The 17,776-nt window shown below is 36.0% G+C and overlaps 1 protein-coding gene across 6 annotated transcripts in view; it reads left to right on the forward strand.

Annotated features, from left to right (window-relative positions):
- The window catches only part of LOC148945260 (uncharacterized), a 160,596-nt gene that overhangs the window by 81,844 nt on the left and 60,976 nt on the right, over positions 1-17,776 (forward strand). For 5 of the 6 annotated variants that reach the window (XM_089098763.1, XM_089098760.1, XM_089098764.1 and 2 more), the window contains 4 exons: positions 1,416-1,519; positions 7,972-8,157; positions 11,945-12,207; positions 15,489-15,624. In XM_089098763.1, the coding sequence (XP_088954889.1) occupies positions 1,416-1,519; positions 7,972-8,157; positions 11,945-12,207; positions 15,489-15,624 (689 nt within the window). Of the gene's footprint in view, positions 1-58; positions 176-1,415; positions 1,520-7,971; positions 8,158-11,944; positions 12,208-15,488; positions 15,625-17,776 lie in introns of those variants that run through there. The other variant, XM_089098766.1, reaches the window with a different exon arrangement.

Here is a 17,776-nt window from a genome sequence, read left to right on the forward strand (position 1 = left end):
GAGTCTTTTCCTTGGAAAAAATAGTCTTTCAATAGAGTCATTCAATTTTTTTTTTCAGTACTCTCTTCGCCACTCCTGGATGCAGATAGAGTCTTTTGACGTAGTTCAACATTCCCCCTCAACATATCCAGAGAGTTTTAAGTTAATACCCTTAGCCGCTCCTGAGGTATTTCAGGTACGTCCTTTTGGCAACCTGGATGCGCATAGTGTCTATTTGTTCAGTTCAACACCCCCTTCGACAATCTCTAAAAGTTTCACCTTAATATCGCTAGCCATTCCTGAAACACTGTATATACGTCCTTTTGACCACCTGGATGCACATATTGTCTCTTTATTCAGTTCAACACCACTGTTCCCTAACATTCCCAGAAAGTTTCAAATTAATATCCTTAGCCAATCCTGAGATATTGCAGATATGCATTTTTGACAACCTGGATGCATATAGTGTCTTTTGGTTATTTCAAAATCCCCCTCACTAATCCTAAATTTTTCAAATTAATACCCTCAGTATTTAGAGAAATATTTCTGGTACGCTCCTTTAGGCAACCTGCATACTTATCGTGAGCTTTAATTTAGTTAATATCCACCTAAACATTCTATATAAATTTCACTTTTATACCCTTAGCCTTTTTCGAGACCCAGGAGGAAACACGCCCCCCTTTCCCAATAACAAAACCTATGGTGAACAATGGGCAACTTTTATAACTTAAAGCCGTTGCCCCAAGGTTTGTGGGAAGGGAGGGGGTCATGCTATCCCGGACGAAAAGTTATTGAACCATTTGACTATTTGGAATGAAATGGCCATTTCAAAATTTTGATTGTATTTCTCTTGTGGGAGGGAATTAAAAAAGAGCTTGGAGGCTGGTTGCCTTTCAATCACTTTTGACTCTTACGGAAGGCACTAGAACTTATAATTTTCAATCGAATGAGCCTCCTGTGAAATTTTTGCGACAACTCCTTCCATGCCAAGTGGCAAAGTGAAAAAAAAAATAGTAATTGGACCCTAGCGAAAGACTAAATATCCGCTATCACATTCCAAATAGATTTATTCCTTCAAATTAAACTTACTCAAAAACATTCTCCTTGCAAGAAATATGCTGTCACTTTTGTATCAACGCCATCTATACCCTAAAGCTAATCTGCGAGGAGTCTAGATATATTAAATAAACAAATTTCATCAAACTCCGAACCTCGTTTAATTCATTTTTGGGATTGAAAATAGCACTTGGGCATAACAGCGCAGGGGCCTATCTGAATTACCAGGTCTTCCTTTTTTAGAGGGGGGGGGGCTATAGAATAAGTATCATTGTATATCATTTTACCGGTCCTCCTTTTTTAGGATGGTGGGTATAGAATAAGTATTATTACATTTATATTGAGTTTCATCTAGAAAAATGTATTGATTTGCATTTCAGGGCCAATATCAAGACCGTATGAGACGCAGAGCCTCAGTCGACAGCCTTCAAGAGACACAGTAATATCGAAAATATCACAGAGCTACACTGACGTCTCTATTCAAGTTTGTAAAAACTTTATTCTTAGATTAATTAAGTTAAATGAAACTCAGAGAGGAGAGAAACTAACAAAATGAAAAATAAAATCAAAAAGGGTAAAAAAACGAGGATTTTTTCAGCCAGTGGCGAACCATGAAGATGACAAGAAAAACATAATCTCTGTTTCTTTCAAAACCGAACAAAAAGTTGAACACTTTTTCAACTCAGGAAAGGATAAAACTGACCCGGTACTGGGTAGTGGTGTCTACAGAATCCCGTGTTCTTGTGGAGTAATTTACATTGGTAGGATCCATCAACAACTAGGTGAACGTTTGCATGAGCACAAAACTTCAATAGATAAATCTCTGAGATTAAAAAATAACAATGAAAACTTTGATTCGGCATTGGCTTCAAATATTTTCATAAATCCGACCCATCTAGTTCTTTTTGACGAAGCAACTTTAATATCAACTGTAAATGGTGTACCACAAACTTTAAAAGAGGTAATTGAGATAAAAAAATATATGAACCAAAATTTAGCAATAAATAGAGATACTGGAGATATTTCATTAAGCCCAATTTACGACAGTTTAATCTTGAAGGACTCAATCAATATTTTCACGCGGTATAACTTAAAAGAACCTTTTTGCATATCTAATGAAAACCGAAATTGTAGACCAGCTAAAACTATTGCAAGGCAAAAGATCCTTGCCCAATCATCTTGGTAAATTCATTTTCATTGATTCCTGCCTTGTTTTTATTCAGTGTATGTTCTGTCTTTGTAAAGTAAACTTCGAAAGGTTAGATTTTCATTTTTTTTCCTTGTTTTCTTTTTTGTTTAGCACTGAGGACGACTTGGCGGAGGTCCTTGTCGAAATATTTGCTTATATTTATTCATCTTCATGGTTCGCCACTGGCTGAAAAAATCCTCGTTTTTTCATCCTTTTTGATTTTATTTTTCATTTTGTTAGTTTCTCTCCTCTCTGAGTTTCATTTGTCATGTATAGCCAGTGTGGTCTAAGAATGTATTTAATTAAGTTAATAAAAACAAGTTTTTTTTAACTGAAAGTAAGGAGCAACATTAAAATTTAAAACGAACAGAAATTATTCCGTATAAGAAAGGGGGCTGTTCCCTCCTCAACGCCTCGCTCTTTAAGCTAGTTTTTTATTGTTTTAAAAAATAAAGTTGTGAGACAGAGTCAAACTTCAGCGTAAAGAACAAGGCGTTGAAGAGGGGACAACCCCTTTCGTATACGGAATAATGGGATAAACATGGAATATAGTAATTTATTTAAAGGGTGTTTTATTTTAGAGACGGTAGTTGGGTTAGTATATACGAAGCCGGCAAATTAAACGTAAATATAAAAATCTATTTACAAAGGTCCAAGAGCCAATAATGTTGTAATTAAACGACTTAAAAAAAAAATAAAAAAATGAAATTTAGTCACTATAGAGACATTCTTAACATGCTGTTTGCGAGGCAAAAGGTATGAAGCTCTTGAGAAATGACGTTTAAGACTTCTTTTTACAGCAGGAAAAAACTAATTTGATTCATTCGGTATTTTTCCGTCAAAAGTTTGCCAATATTTTCAACACTAAGACGGTTCTGAACGTCCGAAATACAATAATTGTGCTATTGATTCTCCAGCTCTATTCATTTCTGAAATAGCCGTTTTTGCCACGGTGGTATTACCATTTGTCGCATTCTAAATTGCTGCGATTATATTTTGCTGAGCTCAAGACCTTTTAAATGGAGATTCGCTCAAGTTTATTAGTTTGTATTGTGTAAGAAAAAGTATTCAAGTATACACGAAGAACTGAAAAGGGAGGAGACATATTGTTTTAAGCCAAGCGGTCAAGGAGATTAAAATCCGCATACTAGAGCCTTTAAACATACTAAATCTAACGATCTAACATTCCGTTTTCTAGACCTTTCCATTTGTGAAATGATTTGTTTCTGTCCCAGTGGCACCACAACTCACCAGATCGGATGTTTTGTCCCCATGTTTAAAGAACTCAAAAATTGCTTTTGTTGGACCCTTCCTCAACTTTTTACGACATATAAACTCAATAGGTTGTCCCATGGGAAAAAATAAAGACGTTCTTATTATATCTTGGTAGAAAATCAGACACAAGAAATTTGACGGTAAAAATTTTAATAAGTCTGACCCCTCATAGAAGATTTTGTCCCTTCTCAGAATTAGGCAAGCTTTTGTTTTAAAAACCGAAGTAAACGGCTTATTTTAATAATCGTTACTTTCTGTGGCTTAAAATGACAGTAATACCCTCCATTCACTTTTCCCGAAACCTAAAATTCAAATTTTTTTTTTCTATATATCACTCTTTTCTAGGTTACAGCTAGCACTCCAGCCATAATTTAATAAGGTAGTGGAAGCGTTAATGGGTCTGTAGGAGAAACAGATAGACCAATCAGATCTACGCTGTTAAACAGACAAAACAGATTCCTCATAAAAAAGTTATGATTATCATAGTTTCACCAAGTTTTGTGGTTAGTTTCGACGTTACTTTAAGAATACTGTGAAGTTGACTAACTTTAAAGTCAACGATGGATCGGAGGTTTAAGCTTGAAAAGAAATTACAGAAAAATTTATGTGATACAGATAAACACGGGAAAAATTATTCAAACAGTCAGAAAATATCTAGTAATTTATTTGAAAAATCAAACACAGCATTAAAACAGGTACAAAGCCTTGGAAGCTTGAAAGAAAGTATTTTGCAGAAACCGAAAGGTAAACTATAAATAAGCTAGCATTCAGCTACCTGGTATGGAATAAAAAGCAACATAAAACTGACATCTCTTGAAATTCCCTTATCAGAAAAATAATTCCTTTATAATAGTTCATGCACCTCAAGGCCCTAAGATTAAGTAAGACCTCATGTAGATCTTATGTAAGACCTTAAGTAGACTTTATGTAGACCCTGATTTTCAGAACTTGAACTTAATGCTTCTGTCTGAAAGTATTACGAAAGTATTTTGATGTGATCTTACCTTAGACCTTACATCTTCCTGTACTGCCAGAGGCACCGAGGCCATCCAAGATGAGCCACCAGTCATCGCACATGTGCGTCACTGACCAAACATCTTCTCATTAGGGTGAATCGTCGTACGAATGTTTGGTAGCTCCCGTTGATAGGTACGACGCAAGGTGTTCTTTGGTCAACGTCTCCTACAGATTCCACTAGGTTGACATCCTAAGATCTGTTTTGGGATCTATCATCCTTCATACGGATTGTGTCCAAGGTATCACCACTTTCGTTGCCGAATGACGTATGTGACCATGGGCTGGCCTGAGATAGAGCAGACTGCTTGGTTTGCGACGTGAGCTATCCAGGCGATGTTCAGGATCCTCCAAATGTAGTTGTTTTCGAAGGCAAGAAATCGTCTTTATTTATTAATGATTCAGCACTGCCAAAGTACCTAAACTCGACGACATACTCAACGTTTGAGTCTCCACATTTTGTATCCAGGGGGAATCAGTTGTCTCCATACTCTTTTTCTTCTCTGTGTCACTCTTGAGGCCAAGTCGGCTAGAATTTTCACAGATAGTGTTGAGGAGATCCTATAGTTTGGCCTTGTTCCTCTCCATTAAGGCAATATCGCGAGCGAAATCCAGGTCTTATATCTTTTAGGCTTCCCCAATGTGGATGTCATACCTTGCACAATCACAGAGCATGTAGCCGATGACGAGGACGAAGAGGAACGGAGAAAGAGCACAGCCCTTTCTTACGCCGGGTAGCCTACATAAATAGCTGGAATTTGCTAATTGGGTCTTAGTACAGCATTCTGTGTTTTCATATAATGCAACAATTAGGGACACTATTTTGTCAGGGACTCTATGATATCCCAGGATTTTCCAAAGCATGCTTCGGTCGGTTGAATCAAAGGATTTTTCGATGTCCATAAAAATCAGGTACATATTTTGTCACGTTTGATTTCTTGAAAAATTTGACGGGCGTACTTTTTGACAATTCTTGGGGCGCTTTTTGAGACTTCCAGATACTTACAAAGAATGTGAGCCACATATTCATACAGGCAATTGGTGGTGTTTTCATCGTAAAATCTTTTCAAAATCCAAGGTTCGTACTTTGGAAAATCCTACGGAATTTTCATCTTTTTCCCACAATTTCACTGGTAATATTGTATGCGGCTCTGGAATCACCACGTTTCGCCACTTCCTCCTCCATGGCCACTTTTCTTTCCAAAAGATCATCTTTATCCCCTGTTGCGCTCCTTTTGTTTTGTTTATCCAAGTCTCTGTACTGTTGGTTTGGACTTAAATTATAGGTGTGAACTTAAATATATTTTCTGGTGGAATATCGTGTTTTTTGCTTGAAGTCATATTGAACGATATTCGCCCAAAAAGTTGCAGATTATTGAACGTTTGATAACACGAATACATTTATAAAATTTAAATACAACAGTACTATTTGGACTTAGGACAAGTGAGAAATACCATCAATTGAAATACCATCAATTATTTTAAGTCTAAGACTTTTAACTAAAGGCTTAGCAGAAGATGAAGAAATTCCTAAAATATTATATATATATATATGTATGTATATATATATATATATATATATATATATATATATATATATATATATATATATATATATATATATATATATATATATCATCTATATCATTATATATATAATATATATATAATAAATATATATATATATATATATATATATATATATATATATATATATATATATATATATATATATATATATATATATATATATATATATATATATATATATATATATATATATATATATATATATATATATATATATATATATATATATATATATATATATATATATATATATATATATATATATATATATATATATATATATATATATATATATATATATATATATATATATATATATATATATATATATATAAGATTGGAAGGCAACTGGACCCCCCCCTCACGCCCATCATTAACCCAAACACATCCAGTCAAAATTTTCAGATAGCCATTTTGTTCAGCATAGCTGATTTCCAGATATAAAATGTGTTTTGAGGAGGACACTCCCCCGCAACCCTCAGGGTAAAGTTTTTATATTACCGTAAGCCCTGGGGGTATATAATGTTTTCATAGAAGGCATTGTTGTATAAGTCTCAAAAAAGGCTCACTCGATTTGAAATTCAGAGGGCAGCGCCCTTTTTAATAGTTTAAAGTGATTGGAGGGCAACTAGCCCCCCCCCACAACCATCATTCCCCCAAACACATCCAATCAAAATTTTGAGATAGCCATTTTGTTCAGCGTAGTTGATTTCCAGATATAAAATATGTTTTTATCTAGGCGTGGGGGTGGCTAGTTGCCCTCGTGGGAGTGGATAGAAGGCGTTGTCGTAGAAACTTCAAAACAGGCTCATTAGATTTGGAATTCAAAGGGCTAGTACCGTTTTAAAGAGTCTAACGGTATTAGTGGTGAAAAAGCCCCTCCCCCACGCCCATCCATCCCCCAAACACAACTAATTAAAATAGTGAGAGAGCTATTTTTTTAAGCATAGGTTATGTATAGACAGAAAATATGTTTTGAGGAGGATACTCCCCCACAACCCTCAGGGCAAGGGTTTTAAGTTATGCCCTGGGGGCATATAAGGTTTTTATAGAATGCGTTGTCGTAGAAACTTCAAATAAAGGCGCATTCGACTTGGGATTCAAAGGGCTAGTGCCCTTTTTAATAGTTTAAAGTGTTTGGAGAGCAACTAGCCTATTAAAACCTTATGTGCCCCCAGGGTATAACTTAAAACCCTGAGGGTTGTGGGGGAGTGTTCTCCTAAAAAACATATTTTCTATCTGGAAATCAACTAGCCTACGCTGAACAAAATGGCTATCTCAAAATTTTGATTAGATGTGTTTGGGGAAATAAGGGGCGTGGGGGGGGCTAGTTGCCCTCCAATCACTTTCGACTATTAATAAGGGCAATAGAACTCTCGATTTCCTATCGAATGAGCCCCCTTTGAAGTTTTCACGACGACCCCTTCCATATGAAGTGCCTCTGGGGAAAAAAATAATGATAAAACATTGGATCTGTATGGCCTTTACTATAGGCAACGCTATAGCGTTGCCTCTGAAAAGACTGAGCCTCTTCCAAAGTTAAACAACCATCCCTTCCATAAAAACCTTTAATATCCCCTGGGCATAACTTACAACCCTCTCCCCTAATCTTTGGGGTTTGTTTTAACTCCAAAAGCTTTGTTATATGATATTTAGACTATTTTGAATTGAATGGCTATCTCAAAATTTCTATTAAACGCATTTCAGGACAATATGACGTTTGTATCAGTTAACCATAGAATGGTGAATGGTTGAATTAGACATGTTTTTCCATTTAACATAACTATGTGCAAAATAAATATTAATAAAAATGTACCAATAGAAACTAGACTGCTAACAAATAAAATAATTTTTCCATTTTAATTCAGGTTGACGTTCCTGAGTCAGATAATACGAAAATGAGACGAAAACGCGGCGATCGCTATACGAAAAAAGGCACACCGATCTACTCGAAAGAGGATATTCGAGAACAGTACTGTATAAATGAAAAAGAACTTGAAGTCCTGGAGAAAGGCAAGAAAAGAAGCATTTTCGGGTGCATGTCAAAACATCGGGTATGTTTTTTTTGTTTTTTTTTTTTACAGCAAATGCGTAAATTACTGAGGTCAAAGTTTTGTCCTCCATTGAATATGCTTATAAAAAGGAGAATCAATATTTTATGTATCGATGGATAGAAGTTATCTATCCATCGCTTTCGTGGTCTGCCTCGTGGACGAAGGTCTTCGGAAACCCTTCAAACGCGATTTTTGGGAGGTTGCTCGCTCCATCTGCTTGATGTGGCCGAGCCAATGCAGTTACTGTGAATGGTTTCAGTCGATTGGAGCCTTTGGCACACTTTTATATTTGTGATGCGGTCGGTGTATAGCTAGAAGCTTTGTTTCGTTCACCTATAGTGATAAGGGGTGGGTTGTCTAGTTCATGTCTCATAGTTAACTATAGTCTTGCTGACATTGATCTCCATCCTGAGCGGATTAGTGGCATGATAGAGTTTGTTAGTTTATGCCTGCAGTTATTGTGAAGAGTTGGCTAGCACATCAATATCATCAACTTAGGTAAGATTGTCTATCAACAGCCCTCCTATAGTAGTGCCATATTCTGAATTTATTGGTGACAGAACGGTATGAACTCTTGGTCGAGCATTGGGAAACGAAATACTGTTTCAGGGTGAGTAGTTACAGGGGTATTGAGTTTATCTTTGAAATACTCTTTTTCACTTTCAAGTTTCATCTTTGGATTGCTAATCTGTTTTCCATTTTTGTCCAGGATCGCTGATATTTGCGGCTCTTTTTTCTGACTCAACTCACGTAACATTCTGAAAACTGCTCTGCTGTTCCCCTTCTTTACCTGTACTTTGCAGTCTCCGAATTTCTTCCTTCGGTGGTTACATAGTGCCATTCTAATCTTTCTATCTATTCTTCTCTAGAGGAACTTATAAGTAGCTCGGCTATGGCGGTCAGATTTATTACAAAAAAAAACGCTTATCCTTGCAGAGCTGACTGATCACAAGTGTGATCCGTGGTTTTTCATTGAGGATCTTTTGTCCAAAGATGTGATTCACTGTCTTGATTATTTCTGATGTGGCATTTTCGGCCAGGGAGTCTATCTCGTTAGCGGTAATTAAGGGAGGATGATTTACCAGTATCTCTCAGAATTTCTCACATAGATTGGAAGTGTAGGTCCGCCTTTTTATGGATCCTCAGGAGGTCCACCTGGAATCTCTGGATTTGTATTGGTTTTAGTAATTTTTTTCATTCTTAGGTTGAACCTTGACATCGGGAGATTGTGGTCAGAGTCAAATCCTGCTCCAGGTAATGCAACTGTGTCTAGTTCGGAAGACTTGCAGCGTTTCGATATCAGCACGCAATCAATCATATTCTCGGTTATACCGTGTGAGGATCTCCAGGTCCCTTATAGCCGATGGCTGTGTTTGAACATCGTATTAGTTACGAATAACTCGTTTTCAAGGCAGAATTCAAGCAACTGTTCGCCTCTTGTATTGAGTTTTCCATGACCGAAAGATCCCATTATATCTGACCGAGCGACATTATCCGTAGCCACTATGGCTCCTTATATTATGAAACAGGATTCATCACATTCTGTCTCAGCACTGGCAAAATCTGGGGAATAGACTTGCGCAATACATATATTCTTGGCAGCTCCGTTCAGTCGTAAGACAGCTATTCGTTTCGAAACTGGGGTGAAACAGATAAGAGATTTTGTGGTGGTTGATGATGCAAAGAATCCTACACCTTGTCGATGAACTTAGTCCTTGCAGCAATATAGTGAGAATGAGGCTCCAGAGAAGTTTTCCTCACTCGTTTGGGGAAGTGAGTCTCAGAGAGGCCGACAACATCCTAATTGTACCTCTGTAGCTCTCTAAGGGTAAGATTCAGTTTTCCTGGCTTGCCAAGTGTTCGAACGATAAGCTTGACAAAGTGTAGCAGAGTGTAGTAGAGAGGAACAGCTGTGTGTTCCTAGACCTAGGGTCCTCATTTGGTCCCGACGCGGTAGCATGTAAAATCGCATCATTAGCATCATTCAAAATTGGTGGCTCTTCGGTTACCTCGGACGTGGTAATAGATATTCCCATAATACTAAGCCTTTTTTGTGATTTCAAGAGAGGTGGTTTCTTGACTAAATGAATAGCGGCGGCAAGCCTCTCATCTATATCCCCTTGCAGATGTCATTTTCCATAAGTAAGGATTCTCCGCCTTGCCTCTGTTGTCTTCCTATTGAGGATCCTCCCACGATGGTGTTTTGCTTCACCATATACCATATAATTTAACCCATTGCTGGGGGAATGTTTATAACTGAAGGGGCATGTTCACACACCGGTGGGCTCTGATCAGTGTATATCCGAGGGACTTTCTGTCTCCTTCGCCTGTATTTATGGCCCCTGGGCGAGGGTGACCCAGTTTCTCTCATGGATCTCAGGGGTTAGGTCCCTCTTTGAACCGTGCCTACTACTTAATGGAGGTACCCTACATATTTGTAGAGCTTTCGCCTATTCACTACCTGGGGACGCGCTGGGATGTTTAGAGGAGGCCTCTATTGAAAACGTAACTAAGTAGGTACTCAGACTACAGACTCAGGCTACTCTAAACAAATTGGTATCAAAATATTCTTTGAAAATTAGAATATTTGTTTATTTTTGTTTTTTTTTTTCATATTAATTATTAACAAAAAACTTAAACCCATTGCTTGGGGAAGGTTTTTAATTGACGGGGCATGTCCACACACCGGTGGGCCCTGCTCTATGTACACCCGAGGGACCTTCTGTCTCCTCCGCCTGTATTTATGACCGCCGGATAAACACATCCCCTCATAATGGTAGTTGGAGCAGTAGTGTTTTATAATTTAATTTAAGTGATTTGTAAGCATGAAAGCAAGCCAGAATTCACGAGGCTAGAAACTCGCATAAACTTCTCATAAGACAAAACACCTTCAAACTAACAACAGCCAGAAATAGTGGGATTCGGTAAAGGATACTTAAGTTGAATCTCAACTTGATCAAATGCATGTTTCGCCTTATTGCCTTGGCTTTTTTTCAGCAGTTAACGCCGTGTCCACTGCAGCCGACAACATACTGCAGTAGTGTGTGACTTTTTAGTATGGAATGGCTCAATGAGTAGAAACCAAATAAAAAATTGTTTTGCTTTTTAATGACCAGAAAAAAGCCATATGCCACCTTTTGAGAATGAAAAATAATATTGTTGCTTCATTGTTCACTATTTCAACAAAAGGTAACTGTAAAATGTAACTATGTAATCAGTCAAATAAATAAAAAACTTTAATAAATGAAAAAACATGTTTAACGTTCATTTCACGTACCCTCGCCTACCTGTTCATTAACATACCCTTTTTACTTTAGTGACTTGATGCGCCGTACATTTCCCAAACACTATGCACCGCCCCTGACCACATTCCCTGAGAGTATAAGGGTAATTTCTGGGGCATTAGTGATTGCTCACTGGGCACACATTTTAAGGCCATATTAGTAACTATTATAAGGAACAGGGGCAATTTGGCATGCTCATCTTGAAAATCGTATGAAGGGGAATGAGGACAATGCGGGAATCCGATAATGCGAAGGGGGCCAAAACTCATAAAAAGAAGTTTGGACTAGAGAAACCCTATTAAATTTGATAAGCAAACACACAATCAGTGGAATTATGGACCAAGCCTTTCTCCCCGTTTTCAAGATTTCACGATTATTCCTAATATTCAACATTTTTGGTGCAATTCACCAGTTTATTTTATTGTTTGAATTCACCCTTTTCCCCCTACTTCCCAGAGAAATCATGTGTGTATTTCTCCTACTTAGTATTCCCTTTTATTCAGGCTCGTAGTAAACGTTCATCATTACTACCCTGTGTTCGTGGAGCAAGCGACGACAACCTGCCACATACATACGTTGTGCCCTTAAAACCTCCAGCGTCTCCTACGAAAAAAGCTTTCACTTTACCTAGTCAATTAAATCAAAATGAATACGAAGAAGTTAAAAGGCGTCCGCGTTCTGTCTGCATTCCTGATATAAAGAATTTAGAAGATTTGGAGTCGAGATTACTGGAAAAACTATCCCGACCTAATAGTGATGAACGATCGTAAGTTGTTTATTGTTCTTTTTTATTTTTTGTTTTTCCATCTTTGTTTTGTTCTCGATGTCCAGTTTTGTGAGAGATTGAATCAATTTTTCTAATGAAATGAAGTAAATTACAATGTACTATCGCTGGTTGAAATCAGCCAATGGCTTCAGATTAAGAACAGAAATTACGCCGAACGAACTTTAAACCTCAAAGATATGACTTCCATTTAAAATGCAAATCCTACTGGATGAGTTTGACCTTACTGATATACGATCTCAGATGAGTAATCTCATTGAAGCTTTGTGTATTAGAATTTTGAATTTTGTTTCAGAGTATGAACTTCTTTTTCAATATTTCACTCCTGAAGTTGTTTAACTGTTTTTTGTTTTTACATAGTTTGTGCAGTCATTTTTGTGTTGTTCTCTGTTTTCTTTATTTCATTATTGTTTGTACTCCACAATGACGTTTTTTATTACAATTTTTATTAACGAATAAATTGATTAGAATAACTCTATTTTAGGTCATTTTAGGTTGTATTTTCTGTTCAAAGATATTTTTGAAGAAACCTATTTGTTAATCACTAATAAAGTCGACATAAATTGACGTTTTATTATTTGACTGGTAAAAAAAATGCTTCTTTAATTTTTCATTTTATTGAATCTTTCTTTAATCACTTTTACCTTGGCACTATACACGCCCTTTAAATCAGCGTGACAATGTCTCTGGTAATTTTGGACATCGTGAATATAAATTCATCCTATTCTTTAATCACTATGGGATCTGGCAGACTTTCTAGCATCATGAGAATCATGAGTCTCTTGGCAAACAGTTCTTGTACTATTCCAAGAAAAGTTTACGGTTTTTTTTAACCAATCCTAGCTCCTTATTTTGTATCTGTGTGCCTCAGATTTAATTCATTTGAATCAAAAACAAGCTACAAGCGAAATTTTGCGGATTGGACTGTAAAAAATAGTCGCGGTAAATATGTGGAAGTAGTTTAATTTAATTTTATGTTGCTATTCAAATTAGGCCAGAAATTACTAACAATTTAATTTTTCTGAAATGAACTTATAGAAACAAAGCCCTTTCTTTAGCACAAGAAAAGATGAATAATAGCATGGATAGCCACAAAACCAATAAAATCAGCGAAGTTCAGTATTTTTATTCTTTTCAATGCAATTTTTGTTGTTTCAATGTTACAATCATAAAAAGTGTTCAAAATATATTCTTTGTATCCACAAATGTACAAATGACGATCTGGCCTTTAGAGAGAGGGGGAGGGGTAGCTTCGCTCTGATATATGGTTTTTTCTATTCGCTTTAGCTTTGACTTAATTATTATTTTTAATTTCTTTTGGTTTGGGGTTTCACTCGTTCATTCATAGTAATTTCTGTTCGCTTTGTTGGAATTATTAGATGATTTTATTTATGTTCGTTTTAGGTTTCGATATAGTTCTTTTATTTAAAAAGGATCTTTTTGGAAAAATATTTTTTTTATACTACTAACAAAAGAGGTTTGAATTTCATTTAAATATCATTTATTATACATGTTACTATCTACAAAATGCGGAATTTTGCCTTTTCTTCCCCGAAGAAAGATCATGGATATGTGCTTATTTGTATAATTTTTTTTCCCAGTGATGATAGTCTCGAAGCAAAGGTCCTGGGAGATCGGCAGAGGTTTTATTCTAACGGAAACTTAGAGTTCTAGACCCTTTTAAATGACCAAAATGATTGGGCCACGCTTTCTGCCCTTTTTTGGCACTAAACTACGATTTCACCTCATGGCAAAATCGACCAATTTGCTATCGATTATAAACTTTGAGATAGCCAATCAATTTAAAAGTGTCAAAAAACTGTGTATTGAGCTTCGCAGTGTCGGAGGAAATGATACCGAATGATTGTGTATTCGTTCCTGAAAAGTCACGTATCATGCAAGTAAAGGTACTTCAGACTGAAAAAAGCCTTCCGATCAACGCCTAGCGGACGCGTTCTCGATCGCAAGGAATGATCTGGAATCATACACTATAGTTGTCGACAGGGCAGTCACGTGTGTTGGAAGGGGGTGCCCTTCTCCCATTGTTCTCAGCAAGTTGGGTAAAAAAAAATTTAGTCGGTAAAATAGTGGCGTGAAGCGCCACTATTTTACTGGCTCAGCTTTTTTTAATTCGGGCAAATGGCCTGATAGAAATATATGACGTCAAATCGATGATAGAAGATCTGTCTCAGCAATATTAGCCAAATCAGTCGGTAAAAACGACGAGTCGGTCAGTAAAATCCATTGTCCACCCCCCCACTCCTCCCAACATTTTCACTTGTGAAAAATCTGGTCGATACCAGACCAAGTCCATGGGAAGTAAATGCTGGTACCTCTTAGTCCCAACCAGTTATCTCTGTGCACTTCAATCACAGGTCAAATCTTCTACAGTTGTCACTAATTTCATATTTTCAAATTATTTCCCCTAATCTTTATCTTACTCTACTATGATAACTAAACCACCCAAAAACAGAATGGGCTAGAAGTCAGTACAAAGAGCTTTTCCTTTTGCATTGTATCCGAAACTATAGCGGTAAGAATGTTGTTATTCAAAATTCAATGACAATATACAAATGAGACAGCAGTCATGAGTCTGGGGAGCTTATGGTTAAACAAAATTGCATCCAAACCTCTGAATTTCAGATGCCAGATGAAGCAGAAAATGCTTGGTCCTGCTGGAAGTCTTTTTCTTTTTTTTCTTTTTTTTATTAATAGTATACGATTTGAAATTTTCGGCCACTGTGGAATGGAAATCTGTCTATTTCAAAAATTGGGTAAAATTTTACTTTAGCTACTTTTGGCTATCTTGGAAATGGGTTGGGCTAGGAAAATGAAACTTTCAGGGGTGGGTCTACAGGCTAAAGTATGTCCCGGGAAGGTATTTTGAAATACCTACCTTCACTCCTCCTCCCTCTAGAGGTCCTGAAATTTGCCTACATGTCAGGTTTATACCAATTGAAATTTTGACAAAACGACATTTTACCTTAATTTTCAGTTATCAGTTTCTTTTTTTTCTGGTTTTAGTTCTGAAAATGCAATTTCTGTTATTTGAGTAAAATTTTAAGCCAGATCAATGTTTTTTTTCAAAATTTAGGAAATGTATTGGGATTGATCAAAGTTATGAAGCTGAAAACAATTTTGTTTTACTTCATTTACATGGATTGTTTATTTTTGTCATTCCATTTACATCGAAATATTTAATGATTTGGTTACTAATTAAAAAATCGGCTTTAACAAGTATTCTCTATAATTTATATTTTCAGGCATAATAGTTCCAATGATTTCCAGTCCCCCTGTCCGTCAACTAAAACTTATGCTGGAAGTAAATCAGGAACTCCATTTAACTACGGAGGAAGAATTGGTTACACCCATCCAAACACTCCAGATTTTTCAACATTAGTAAGAAATATGCTTAAGTTTTCATTAGATGCATTCATTCTTTATTGATTGATTTTTGCAGATATTCTACGAACTCAGTGTTAGCGATGTATCTTTTCGAATTTTAGAAAGTAAATCTGTCTTCCAAGGTTTAATAAAAGTTAATGTAACAAATTGACAAGAGAAAGGAAAGTCGATTCCACGTTTTTTGAACCTTAACACTTTTATCGTGCTATATTTAAAATCAGTTAATATCCAATCTGTTAACATCCAATCCGTAATTGGTTAATATCCAACCTATCACAAAGGAAAAAAGAATAAAAAAAAAACAAAAGATTATAAAGAATAGAAAAATGTTTTCTAAAAAAAATTTGTGGTGGATCCTAAACTAAATGAATCCATGCTTATTTAGCCAAATTTATTGGAAGTATTTCACACATGAGTATATACAATTTTGCTTGATGAATTCCAAGGAGAATTAGTGTTAGAACTTATTTAAGTAAGCACAAGTTTGGTAGAGCAAAATGTTCCTCCCAAAAATCTTTTGATTTCTATGCGTTGATTCAAACCGCCACACAGTCATCTTCCTCGAAAATTGATAGTTTGCGGAAGGATATATTTCAGTCTCTTGCAAAACTGAGTACTTAAAGAAGTTTAGTGTCCACTGTAAATGTGATAGAAGCCATCATACTTTAGAGCTTCGTTTTAGAGATTTCAGTTACTAAACTTTACTTACCTGCCTTAGGCATTTCAGCCACCTTTTAGGACATCCTTCTTCTAGTGTGTAATTCTAGGTTATATTGAAATGACCAAAATATTTCAGAGATAGTAAACACTAAGCGTATATGTTTCGATATTGGCATCCATCATGCAGAAGTATTGAATGGAATGGTTGTTGACTGGTCGAAAAAGAGAGGTAAACGGGGTTTCGATGCAAAAGTTCCACGAGCGAGATTTGTTGGAATAAAGTGTAAATCGCTCAAATGGTATAGAAAAAGATATACATGTCTGTCTTAAGATGATTTCCTCAAATTAGAAATCTCGCTCTCCTCACCTACTCGTTCGTAGTAGTTTATTTATTTTTAGCTCTCTTGCTGGATATCGATTTTTTAAATATAAATAAAAAGCCCCTCTGAACTATAATTTAAGCCCGTTAGGGCTTGGGTACTAAAATGTTACGATGACGCATTTACATCAAAATACACAAAGGAAAATTTGTTTTCTTGCCGCCGAGAAAATTGTTAAGATCGAAATTGAACTCTAGGGGCAGTCATGACCTGGTAGTAAGATTAAAAAAATTCTTTTTTATTGTATTTGTAAATAGAAGTATTTTTATTTTTTCTATTAAATTTCCATGTATCCCTATAAGCAAAGCTCGACGTTGAGTCAAAGGAAAATTTGCATCCCGTTTCAAAACGCAAGTACAGCGGTTAGACTGTTGTTTGACAACATCTTGATTACTTTACACTAAGGAAATATGCTCTTCAGCCATTGATTCAGCAGCCTTTTTTATACTTTCAAACTTTTTATACTCTCCGGCCTTAATTTATTTTATTTTATTTTTGTATTCGTTTTGCATCACAATATCGTGTTTGACAATCAATTACCCTTGTAACCCTTATTTGAATTTACCATTATCTGGTCTCTTTTTCGTCATCATCGTCAATTTTTACCCGGCATTTATTTTGATTTACCATAGGCTATTTAGAAATTTAGAACAGATATCAAACTTGAGAGGAAAAATGGACAAATTGTCTTACTTCCTTTACTTCCAAGAAGCACAAAGTTTTATTTAAAGAGACATTGGGACATTGCTATGGGACGGAAATCAAGAACACTGGGACATTGTTCGAAGCAAGAACAATTTCTTCCACATGGCAGTACTAACCAGGAGTAAGATCAGTTATAGTCTTGAAACAAAAGATCCGAGAAAAACTGTGCTTGAAATCAAGGGTGTTGCTAGAATATAGGTCATTTCGACTATTAAATAAACTGTATTTCAAGTAAAATGGTTGCATTGGTGCTCTAATCGACCTATATTAGTTGACGTTGATAACGAACTGAATCGCTTATGACGATATGAAATAAGAAAACCGACAGTTTTATTGCTATAACGATATCATTGATAACAATACAGAAATGGTTGACTTTTATGCAGGAATCTGATGACTGA

Source organism: Artemia sp. Qi Xiang Cuo, chromosome 13 (genome assembly GCF_049724085.1).
Source record: "Artemia sp. Qi Xiang Cuo chromosome 13, ASM4972408v1, whole genome shotgun sequence".
Taxonomy (NCBI): Eukaryota; Metazoa; Arthropoda; class Branchiopoda; order Anostraca; family Artemiidae; genus Artemia; species Artemia sp. Qi Xiang Cuo.